This window comes from Corvus brachyrhynchos, unplaced genomic scaffold (genome assembly GCF_000691975.1).
Source record: "Corvus brachyrhynchos isolate BGI_N302 unplaced genomic scaffold, ASM69197v1 scaffold101, whole genome shotgun sequence".
NCBI classification, from domain to species: Eukaryota; Metazoa; Chordata; class Aves; order Passeriformes; family Corvidae; genus Corvus; species Corvus brachyrhynchos.
Genome location: NW_008237239.1, coordinates 9,392,994 through 9,405,841, shown reverse-complemented (window position 1 = coordinate 9,405,841; position 12,848 = coordinate 9,392,994). Strand labels below are relative to the sequence as shown.

Genomic DNA, 12,848 nt, shown 5'->3' with positions numbered 1-12,848 from the left:
CCACACCCTCCGGGCCGCTCAGGCTGAGTCTCCCCGAGCCCCCGGCGCGCCAGACCCCGGCAGGCCGTGACCTCCCGATGCCCTTTTCCATCGATTTAACAATTTAGGCTCCATAATTTCGTCTCTCAAATTAGCACTACAGCAAAAATTAACAGTTTGCTAAATCCAGCCTGTTCACAGACGATTCAGAGCCTATTACGCACTTTGCACACACAATTTACTTGTGTTGGAAGACGCCCCCCTCATCCTACCAAGTCGCGTGAAGTTATTTGTGCAACAGGTTGGTGGAATAAAACGCATTTTCTACAACAAAGGGTCAAATAGCTGTACAGATTCGGCAGCTACTGACAGAACAGATGGTCACTTATCCACTTATCCTCCTTTTGTAAAGTATACCTTCAAAAAAATGAGATAATTATAGATAAAACCTTCGTTTTCAACTAATTACCTCAAGCACCTTCAGCTGTACCATTGACTCAGCCACAGAGCTTTTGCTTTAATACAAATCAAGGCACACTCAGTTGACTTTTAAAGCACTGTCTAGATCAGATTTTGTTTGTGGTTTTTTTTTTTTTTTAACGCCGTGTTTGTCTCTTGCCCATTGGCTCAGTCTTTCAGGCTGCCTGGCCAACATTTCTCTGGTTTTACCACAGTTATTCCAGTTGTTCAAAGCAATTTCAATTCCCATCGTATCAGAACTCATAAGTCAACATTTTTCAAACGTATTCACAGCTATCCCATTTGCATTAGCTTTCCAGAGGCAAATTATTTTCTGCCTAACCAAATATTTAATTGATTTTGACATCAAGTATTTGATCCCTACTAGTTGTATGGTGGTTCTCTTTTGGGAGATCCTCTTCATGCACTATTTTCATTTCACTCTGAAGTTCAATCCTTTCATTATCTTCCTCCATTTTTACCAGGACTAGCTTTAATAAATTGCTTCTGATGTATCTACTTCAGAGTCTGACTTCATGATGTTGCTGAAGTTGTGGTCCTAAGATAGCTCAATGACAAATGCAATTAAAGATCACATTATGTATCTTCCAGGACCTCTGTATATTATCAAGCCAATAATCAAAAATAAATGAAACTGTGATGGTGTTCTCACACTAAGCAAGTTAAACATCCAATAGTGACAGCAGCAGGATTAAAATTCCACGGGATGATTTACCACAGTCACATCTCTGGGTACTGGGTAGAATTAGGACATCTACCTCATCTTACACATTGTCCATTACACTGAATTTTGCAATCTGAGAGATCTGAAATATCTCACAGCAACTGACTTTTTTTTTTTTTTTTTTTAAAATGAAGCAATTAAAACCAGAAAAAAACACTGGACCTTCATTTGAAGTGAGCTACTGATAAACTAAGAAAGCGACCAAATCTTGACAAGCTGATGGCACTCTGTGTTTGTCTTGCCAGTTGTGAAAAGTATTGAGGATAGAGAGGCACCAGAAATATTTCAGGCACAGTGACAGATTCCAGAACTTCACTGCCACGAGTAACAATCTGTGGAGATTTCCCATAGGATATTTCACTCATAATCTTTCTTCAAAATATACTTGGGAGAGGGAGGGAAGGAGCAGGGGGAGGGGAAAGGAACCTAAGAACACCAGACTGTGATCTCATGTTGGACACCAAAATGCCTCACCAATATGTCCAGTGCAAGAAAAATGGCATTAGGGTGAGAATACAGAAAGAGGAGTTGACATACCTGGATTCCACATTCAGTTCTAATATTCTGACCCACCTATTTCCTGTATGACATATACTAACATTTTTGTAACATACATCACTGTGGTAGTTATTTTTCACAGAGAAGACTGTATAGTACTCTATCAGCTTATCGAGTGGAAGATGCTACAGAAGTGCAAACTATTATTTTCCTCATTGCATAAAGGAAAATGTCTTGCTTCTCTATCTAAACCACATGTTCCACAGTACAGGTAAAAGACATTTAAAACCATGCCAAAAACTCTGATCTGTTAACACATAAGATGGTCTCTATTGGCTGATTCTAGTAACTTTGGAAATTTTTAGGCACTGTAGTTACATAGGAAGTAGTGTCATGCTTGTCATTTTTTTTATGACTAAGAACCAGAAAAAGGGCAGTAATTTCCTTAGTAGCATGCCTACGTGCTAAGTAATGGGACTGTAGCTGGGCAGCCCTGCCTAAACTGTGATTACTCTTGTATGAGTCATTACATTCTTTTCCTAAAGTTTTATTTTGTCTTCAGGTGAAATTGAAAATTGGTCTTTGTCTTCATGTTTGACTATTTGCACAACCCATCCTTGCACATACTTGATGCAAAGCGGTAACAGAGAATGTGCCTACAAGATGCAAGAAGGAAAAATTCACAGGACTGCCTACAGTAGCTCCATTGGTTGTGAGTTACTCTGCATTAAGGTAGATTAGATTCCTCATTGCAAAACTTCTTTTCATACTTTCTATCTACTTTGGAAATGAGCTTACTGAGCTGTAGGATGAAGTCTGGAAGCACCAGTGTCCTGAAAGAAGCACAGCACACATCACACACTGCTGTGGCCTTCCATAGCCATCCTTGACTTCTGCATTCTGAAGGGGGGGAGTATGTACAGGTGCATCTTTTCACCTGCAAAGACACCCAGAAAAGCAGCTAGCTGAACAGATAAGTGAGGAGGAACACAACTGGGGCACAGGTCCCAAGACCTGTGCTGCTATAGCTTGCATGCCTTAATTATGCCAAGAGTTGTGTACTTGCCAGTTCTTGAGAGCATTTTCAAATGTGCTTGGCTTTCAAAAACAAAGAAAACAATGGGACAAAACAAGTGGATTCATGGGAAATTTTCTATTTGTCCTTAAATGTCAGAATTCCAGTCTTCCTCAAACAACCAGGAGAAAACACATTTACTCCAAAAGCACTGTTCTGCAGCTGCAGTGATAAAATGCAGAAGTAACTACACACGATGAGGACATGGCATATGTGGATTGCTCACACAGCAGTTGTTATAGATTCCCCGATAAACAAAAGTCAAAGCAATTTGCTACTACATACTTGTCTTAGAAGAAAAAGGACCCAAACAAACAAAATGCTACACTTGAGTCTCAACTCTCACAGATGCCACATAGAAAAAATAATGATCATAGCTGTTGGCTAGGAAATCAAGTTTATTTGCTAGTAATTTTCAAGTTAATCAAAGATATCAGGGCAAATAAGAATGACAATATCAACTGAAAAATGCTCCAGCACTTGGAATCTGACAATATTTATTTTATCTGTGCTTTCTAATGTCCTCCCTGGCTGCCAACTGAAACAGGCAAGTTTAGTCAGCACCTATCCAGACCCCCAAAATAAAACTACCAACATCATCTCTTATTATTTGACCTGTCTTAGGTCTGGAGACACACGGTCTTTCACAAACTCCCAAAGAGTTATCTGTTATGAGTCAGTGTTCAGAAACCTCACAATCCCCAGCCTCAGAAAAGCTTGCAAACAGACATGTCCCACAGCTGATCATTCTGCAAACAATGTTGTAGTACAGCAAGAGTGTTTGAGGAGTTATATAAACTCAGTCATTGTCAGATATAAACCAGTAAAACCCTCATCTTGAACAAAAATAATTAGTAATTAAAAATAAATCACACTGATTCTGTGACAATATGTTGTGTCCCTTTCCCTCCTCTTTCAATTTGGTATTGAAAATCACGTGAAGCTGTTTGTGTTGGCATTGATTAGACAGACCTGTTTCAAAAGTTTGAAATACACTGGTAGAATGGCACTAAATCCAGTTTTCATTTGATGACTAGTTTTGGTAAATGATACTTTAAACTGGAAAGAAGCTGGATGATGTCTTATGGGTCCCTTTTTACTAGAGGGTCTGTTTTCCTCTCTTTGCTTTTAGCAGTGCTAGAACTGTTACTGGGGATCTAAGACTTCCTTGCAAGTTTCAGTTTCTCCATGTTTCTGTTAAAAGTCTCAAATACAGGAGAATTACCAGCCTCTCTTTACCTGTGACAGATGTTTTTAATTTAGATGTAGAGGTAAGGATAAACAAAAGGCCAGAAAGCACCGATAAACAAATTTGGAACTTTCAGTAGATGAAATGGTACTGTCAGAGATGTTTGTTAACAACTCTGTAACAGCATTTACATTTCTGACCTTCTCAAACAGAGAAAGCAAAAAACTCCAAATCCTTGTGTCTCTCAGTGAGAGCAAAATAGACCACACAGGTTGCAATGCCACCTCTATTACACAGATCAAAATGTTCAAAGCAGCTTCCTCTCCCCTCTGTTGGCAAAGCTACCAGCATACTTTAGCATGAGGTTGGAATCTGACAGGTTGACACTACATACCACTGCCGAAAGCACTATGGCTGCATTTGTAATGTTTCAAAGAGCAAAAGCACCATGATGTGTAGAAGGACTTTATCTGAGAGTGACAAAGGCAAGATATTTGGGGTTGACTATGCCAAACCAGTCATGGCTTTATGCTAATTATAATGGTCATCTAATAAAAACACAGGAGAGACTCCCTCAGTTATTTTACACCTTCTTTGGAGATGGACTTCTCTATTTATATTGTCCCCAAGCGCAAGTCAGGCTCTGTAGTGATTGCTCAGCTTCCTTCTTAATACCACACAACTTAGGTCTTCCATATTATAACAAGAAATCACTTCATATTTGACTTCATACTACTGCAGCATGGCAAGAAATACAACATAGGCAGAAACAGTTATCTAAGAATTTAGATGCAAAATCTAAAAGCAGGAAGTTATGGAATATTAATTGCATTCAATCTAATTCAGGTTTTGCATATTACTGTATGTTTACCCCCAATAAATTATGTCAATGCATATATTTTATTAAAATCCAGTAAGGCTAGATAAGAAAGCCTGTACAAGACAAAAAGGAAATATTCTTTATACTTTTTGCCTCTCGGAGAAAAACACTGCAATATGTTAATGAAATCACATTAGGCTATAAAATGCTATTATTCTGAATTCATCTCAGTAAAAGAAGTTAACAAAGTTCTAGCTCTTAGAACACCTCCTTAAAAAAAAAAACTTATCACATTGCTTCTATATTTCTTTCCACTCATCACTCTACCAGTGATATATAGAAACATACATCACGAATACATGCAAATGTATATAAATAGTTTAACAGTTAAATGATACAAAGTTTTCAAATATAATGCTGTATTTAAATTCATGTCCCTAAAGGGAAAAAAAAAAAAATATCTTCCATGTCTGGAAATACCCAAGGCCTTTTTTTAATTGTATCAGAATAGACATTTTCATTTATGTGTTTACATTTCCCTCTCTATAGGTACCATTTCTACTGGACTGAAGGAGCTGGTCACATCATAGTGGGATTCCTCAACACATCTGAAGCATGATTTATTCTTTTACTATAGGTCATAAAAAATCGTAATAGACTCACACTCCTACAGACTGTAGCACACTATGGTAAATGAGACTAAATACAACAAACATAAAACAATATGATTAATTAACACTCTGGTCCAATCCCACATAGCATAAACCCTGCTTTAGAGTATACTGAGAAAACCCCAGTTCCTTCCAGAAGCACTACTCTACAAGTCCTGGGCTGTGGCTTTCAGGATGTGTCTGAACTGCTGATTGGTGCAGGACAGAGTGCAATGTCTCATGCTCATGGAAGGAAGACCTTTCTGAGTAATACAAGAGTCAGATTACACCTAATTTGTCACCACTTTTTGTCATACCACACGAAGCCTCTTCTAGAAGAGGATATGTAATTTCCTGGCTTTTCTAAGATGCCAAACAAATATTTTAAACAGGTGCTAGCTAGCCACTGAGAACATTCCTATGAGCATAGCCCATATTTTTTGCTTTTCTTAGAGGTGCTAGTATCCGAATTTTGGATGCATCTTGATTTCACACTGTGACAAGCCCAGGCATGTTCCAGGCCTCACCACTTAACTCTACAATTTCCCTGGAACAGAAAACAGGAGGTACATCTCAAAGGAGTCACAGCACGTGATGAGTACATGAATGGATACTGGTGTAGATGGCAGGACATCAAGATCCAGAACACGCTACAGCGCACATCAAAAGCTAAGTCAAGATATAGCCAAAAAGATCATGGAATGAGTATTTATGTCTCTTCCCATTCATACCTTTGAAGCGTTTTGTTAGATTAAATGCTTAGAGACTGAGAAAGTATTCTAAGAAAGTATCACTATGGATTGCTGTGCTCTTTCACGTTTTCACTCGACATCTACTTTGCCAGTAGCTGATCCTGGAGAAACTATTAGTCTGATTCTGTACATGGCCACAGAGTCCTCTGTTCATGAAACAGGGTAGGAAGTATATTTAGAACTGGTAACAATTTTGCACTTAGGAAGAAAATCTTCAGAAACTGGAAACACTTTTCCACTTGCATACTTTGGTTTGCAAGGAAATGAAAGGTAGTGATAAATCCTAAGAAAATACTGGAGATCATCAATATTTAGAGAAAAAGAAACAAATGCTTTCTTGAAATTTGTAAGGCTGCACTCAGAAGAAGAGATTAAATATTCCAGAACAACCACAGTTTTAGCTTTTAGGCCTAAATTAATTCCATCAGCTGTCAGTGTTTGCTAAGAGATCTGTCAGGAAGAGCCATCCTGGCATATCTCTACAATCAACAAAAAATACAGACACCTACAAAAGGTAGTGAACTGAATTATCTGCTGAATTCATCTGTCTCTCTCCAATAGCAGAGGGAGCAGAGAATGACTTGCCTCCCACTTAACACTGTGATTTCAGTTTGGGCAGCAGAGCTGTTTCAGCCAGCAGGGCTCAGCTCTGCTGTCTCTTCCGTGGCCATTCAGGCTCATACGAGCGTTTGTGCAGCTGAACAGGGAATTGGCTTGGGGACTTGATGCGGATGGAGAGGAGAGGAAAAAAAGGTGGTTTTTCAGCTAGACATATTTCCCAATGGGTTCTCCATGCAGCTGCAGGATAGTTTTACAGACAACTAAAGGAATGATAGAGAGATGGGAAAAAGCAGCTAAGGAAAGATGAAAAGGACACAGACTGCTTAGGCTGGGATTTTGGAAACTCAGCTTCAATTAAGGTCAAGAGTCAACAGCACAGCAGCCTTTAAGTTTTCTGATACAGACCAAAAATATCAGAGCCCCATTATTCAAATCACTGATCCACTATTAAATTCATTCTGCCGGCTTGAAGTGGTTTAACAATTTTGAATGTTTATTTTCCTACTGATTACCTAATGCTGCTCACAAATCAGTTATCCTAGTCACTTCCCTATCACTGGCTGCCATAAAGATGGCATAAAAGCATCAAGCTAGTGAACTTCGTATTGTGTACTCTGCCTGATTCAACAGATATGTGATCATGTGCACATGTTTCATCCAGCTCTCATGTGTTGTTGGACATTATGGCAATGAATAGATTATGTCAATCCACAGGTCTTGGTATTAATTACTGTGGAAATACAGCCCAAGTAGCTGGAGCTAGACAGGATGAACCCAAATCTTAGTGTACTGAAACATGTCCTGTTCAGAGTAGTTTCACAGCCAAGATAACATTTTAGAAAACAGAAAATGTTTTCACAAAAATACCCAAAATTTAATTTCACTTTTAACCCCGTGCAAATGCTTACTTATTAAAGTGACTTATCACTTGAAGCACTCTCTGGAAACTGTTGAACAAGCACCAAATAAAATGTTGTTGTTTAAAGCTCAAAATAACAGCAAACATAATAAGATAGCTTTTGCTCTTTGCCAGTAAGTACATTAGTAGGACATTAGCATTTATTTAATAGAATAGAAATTTTTAAACATTTTCTCTAATGTCTAACTACAGTGAAGTTCAGTGCTGGAAAACAAGCATTTCAGTGTAACTGATTAGGCACTTTGCTCCTAGACACAGCATTCGGTCAAAGACAGACACAAAACAAAACCATGTCATAATAGGCTGGAGACGGGATAACAACCATTAGTCCCTACTGTGAAAACAAACCAGTCTGCACTCTCGTGTATGACTGACTGAACCGATCTGTTTTCAACCTTCCCAGAAATCCTTAATAAATCCTTAATACCAAAGCTATTCAGGATGCAATTTTCTGGTGTAAACAGAACTTGGAGATCAATGTGTCTGTATTTTTTTCAAGCATGTCATTCAATTATACAGTTAATTATCATTAGCCAAAACCCAACAGTGAATGGAAACATTGCTCAAGATAAATGCCAATAAAAATATGAATATGAACCAACACTAATTTTACTAGAATTTAGCTTAAAGAGTTCTAGTCATTAACTGCCAAAAAGAAAAAAACAAAACTCAAATGGCATCATGCTGTCACTTTGCATAATCTGTGTGAAAAAATTCATATTCACTGAAGCCATCAGCAATACATCAAGATTTGATGTAGCTCAACGTATGTGAAGCAGAGCAATCATGAGTTGGAACATTCTGGTGAGTTGATTGAAATGTTGCATAACTATCTACAAATCAATTTACCACATGAATGACAGTTTGAACAGTCCTTTCCTCTGAGAAACAGTGCTACATTGTCAATTGTAATACATTCTGCACTCCAATACCTGAAACGATTATGAAATACAGTCCTGATGCATGCAAAAACAAATATCAATTGAAACACATCCAGTTTCATTGCAATCATCAACTGAAATAATTTCCTAATCTGTTCACAATAGCAGTTACAAAAATGTCGTATTTACATCCACCATCCAACCTATGAGCCGTAGAAGTTGTGTAATTGTTAAACCAATATTGAACTCATCAGAAAACATTGAGGAAATTCACTGACCTACTTGTACACAATCAGTTCTAGTTCTTTCTGGAAACTTCAGTAGATAAACATATTTTATGAATATTCAATTTCTACACATGGTCCAAAAGTCTTATCTTGACCAAGAGAATGTAGAAGCAGGACTGTTAACCAAGTAACTAAGTGCTTCACATTAAATTTGTAAAAGCCTTCAGCAGTGATCTGAAGAATTATTGGGCAGAATGCATAATATTTTTATCTCATTATCTTGTGAACAATTCTCAAAATATCCAGTACAACAAGTCACAGTTGAATAACTTCCACTCAGACTACAATGTCTTACAGGGCTTGTTCCAACTCTCATAAACTTGAGTTGAATTTTGATACTGGACTGATAAAAACAACAAATGATGCAGTGATCAAGACTTAATTCATAGCAAAGTCCCTAATGGAAAAGAAAGACTTTTGAGCTGTGTAAGCACTCTTCCGCTCCTCAGTAGGGATGAAGTAGGATGTGTACAAATTAGCTTGGTTTAGACCTTCTGATATGATCTTTCCAAATGAGGAAGATATTTGTGACACAGACTTCCGTCAATTATGGTGTGTTAACATTACTGTGTCTTGTTAAGATGAAGACTGTGAGAGCACTAGAAACTGAAATGAAAGTGGAGCCTTTTCTAAATGACAACTTTTATAAAAAATACAGGGTATGTTATTTTGTAAACCCACGCCAAAATATGAATGTTTAATTTTTGTTAAACTGATGTTTAACAATTCCTCTTATTGTCTGTGTAAAGTACCCCTGCATTCAGAGCAGTATCCAGGCTGAATCAGGGTATTTGTTTATCATCCTTTGTGACAGGGAAGCTTGGGTTGCCTTAGCTCATTCCTTAGTCTTTAGGAGACAACATTGAAATCTTACCTCTCTTTTGTTTTACCTCCTGAAGTAGGAGGATATTGGAAATGAGGTGTGTTCGGTGGCCTTGATTTTCAATTCCCAGTTTTCTAAGGTCAATTTCGGTAAGATGGAATAAGTCCTGTAGCAAATGCCAGAGTAAGAAAAATATTATACTATTAATTAAATAATTAATTATACTATTAACACAGGAGAATTCAAGTGTCTTTCAGATACATTTCCTGTTTCTCATACATAATAGCTAAGCTACATAATAGCAAATGTATGTATATTTATATGTTATATGAAGACCTCTTGTCATGATTAGGTATGTCATTGAAGGAATGAGGTATTTTTCTTTTAAAACATTAATTCATTGTCTCTCAATTTTTTCTCAAAACACATCTGGTCAAGTTATCTGGAGAGTTTCTAAAAACTATGACTTCTTTGAGTTTAAAAAAAAAAAAAAAATCCCCAAAAGTGCTAGTATGCCAATTGCACTTAAACTAACATAGGAAGACATATCTCAGCATGAACTGATAGGAATAATGATTTTGGAAAGGAAGGTTGTGTATAATGGAGATGATATTCACTGTAATAGTAGATAACATGAGTTGTGACACTGTTTTGAAGAACAAGAATTTCCATATGATGCATTTGGGTAATCAAACCTGAATGGTTCTCTTTTAATCCACTTTCTCTCCAAAAACTCATTACTATTTTTTTTTCAAAATAAGTTGCTGAATAACTCCAGGCAGTATGTATAAGTCAGTACAGAATTTCAATTTGATGTTGATTTATAAGTAGGTACAAAGCTTCATTTGATGATAAAAACTTTCAGAGCAAATAGGAAATATATCAAAATATATTTCTTTATATTTTTACTGTGTTTACTGTGTTTTCGCTGTAAATAAGATCAAGAGAGGCACATAGAATGTACAGTATTTTGTTACTAGCAAGTCATGTTACTGAAAGTGGCCTTTTCTAATGGAGATTTGCAATTTGGACCCTAAAACACAAAACGAGATTCACCGTCTAAATAATAAGACAATTGACACAGAGTTTCTAGTGTGAACCACTGGTTTTGAAGCTGTAATTTTAAAGTCTTTTTTTCAAACTAAAACCACTCCAAAAGCCTAACATTATTTGCTTTAGACTGAACAGTGCTCTTATTACTGAAAGCCTCAATTTCTTAAGTCACTGGCTAACACCGTTTTTAAAAAAAAAAAAGTTCTCACTGTTGGAGAACTTCAGTCATGCCTGAGAATGTCATACTCCTTCTCAAATGATAACTCGTATGTAACTAATGACATGGAAGTAGGGAGTTGAATAATTATTACTTCTAATTTATTCCTTTCTAGATTTGCTCAAATGCAAAAGTTGGTACTAAGGTTGAATTCACATTTCAGTAGAAAGGATTTTTCAGCTTTGGCAACAGTGACAGAGTGTTCCACTTCTTTTCTCAAAGACCCAACATCCTTCTTCCAAATTCGGAATCATCCTCCAAGAAACCCACAAAAGAGTACAAATGCAATATGCCTGCTCTTCAAACTTCAACAAAAAGTTTGTAAGAAGGAACAAAAAGTTTGTAAGATTGCTGTTAACTGAACAGCAGATGCTCAGGGTAAAACAATGGGAACTTTTACAAACACATTTTAGTTGTGTTTTTAGTAGCTTTAAAGATGTTACTTAACGTTTTCTCAAGAATTTTATTGAAAAAGGACAACTCTCACCTCTATACCATCATATTGTTCAAAGAGTGTGCAGTATTCTGCAAGACCAAGCTGGGTCAGCCAGTTAGAAATGGGTAGATACTTCATTATCTATTCCCTTCCAATGCCTACGACTCTGAAAAACAAAACCAAATTACAAATAACATTGCTTAGGAATGTTAAATGACTGAACTCAGAAAGAACTTCATAACAGGCAAGTTTCACTATTATGGCCAAAGAGATTAACACTTGTTTTTAAAACTGTTCAACAGCTTCACCAAGAATATATTTTTTAAGACTACAAATTTTATATTTACCTGTGAATACTTAAGATTCCATATTAGTACGTGACAATTAAAAAATATCTACAATAACTGCTAGAAAGTCATCACACTTATCATCCCAGAACAAAAAGAAATTCTACACTAAGCATTAAAGTAATCCCAGAATTTCCACAGAGCAACATTCTCTTTAAAAATACATTGATAAACAGTGGCTATTTAATCTTACTTGGCCAGCTGCATTTACTCTGTTTTTAATTTGCACTAAAAAAACCCCAAACCAACAAATAAATGCAAACCAAAATAACAATACCCCTGTCCTCCATGCCCCCATATGAAAATTCAAGCAGAAAATGTTGTTACCCTTGTATGACAAGATGCTAAGAAATACAAGATGCATTGCTTTCAAATATACTGCAATTACACCTTTGAATGGGATTATTTATGGCACACTTTTACATGCCATTAAGTATTTGCTAACACCTCGGTACACTTACCCTTTTTGTTTTAATGAAAAATTTGTTCCTACGGCTGAGGGAGAAAAAAATGCCCTTTCTCTCACAAGATAACTAATTGCCTTTCTGATCTTGCTGCTAATGGTAGTTTTGGCAAATAAACTCAAACAACTCTCATTCAACCAGTATTAATTACACTGTTCATTGGATGCAGGGTACAGCCTAGTGGTCAGGACTCAAGATATATTCATAGCCTGATCAAGGTTAAGAGTAAAACGGAATTGCAAAATAAACTGTTAAAACCACTAAATATATCATTATGAGATGTGGTTGTAGGCAGAGGGAGTTTCCTATTGTTCTTCTACTTTTACACCATTTATTTTATCTCTGGAAACAGAATTAATTTTTCCTTAAGGCAGGTAATGACACATTTTAAGATGCAAAATATGATTATAAACACACTGGCAAAGTGTGTGGCAGATTTTGGGCACGTATTTTTTTCTCTGCTAAGAAATGATTATCCTTCCTTTCCAGAGAAAGGAAGGGAAGAAAATATAAATGACAGCATGTATTGCAGAGAAAGACAAGATCTCTGTTCTATTTATCTATTCCAAACACTGTCAGTTCCTGTACATCTAAGGACCTGCAAAAAGAGATCATCATAGGTTTAGTCAGGTCACTAGATTTTTGTGGGATAGAACCACTAAGGTGCCATGACACGCTTCTATTTATTCAGTT

General features: G+C 36.7%; 1 protein-coding gene across 4 annotated transcripts in view; it reads right to left on the bottom strand.

Moving 5' to 3' along the window:
* The window catches only part of BCAR3 (breast cancer anti-estrogen resistance 3), a 94,281-nt gene that overhangs the window by 57,485 nt on the left and 23,948 nt on the right, over window positions 1-12,848 (bottom strand). For all 4 annotated transcript variants that reach the window (XM_017729888.1, XM_017729890.1, XM_017729887.1 and 1 more), the window contains 2 exons: window positions 11,396-11,510; window positions 9,690-9,804 (listed from right to left, as the gene is read on the bottom strand). In XM_017729888.1, coding sequence (XP_017585377.1) covers window positions 9,690-9,804; window positions 11,396-11,482 — 202 coding nt within the window. In that variant the 5' untranslated portion in view covers window positions 11,483-11,510. The remainder of the gene's footprint in view (window positions 1-9,689; window positions 9,805-11,395; window positions 11,511-12,848) is intronic.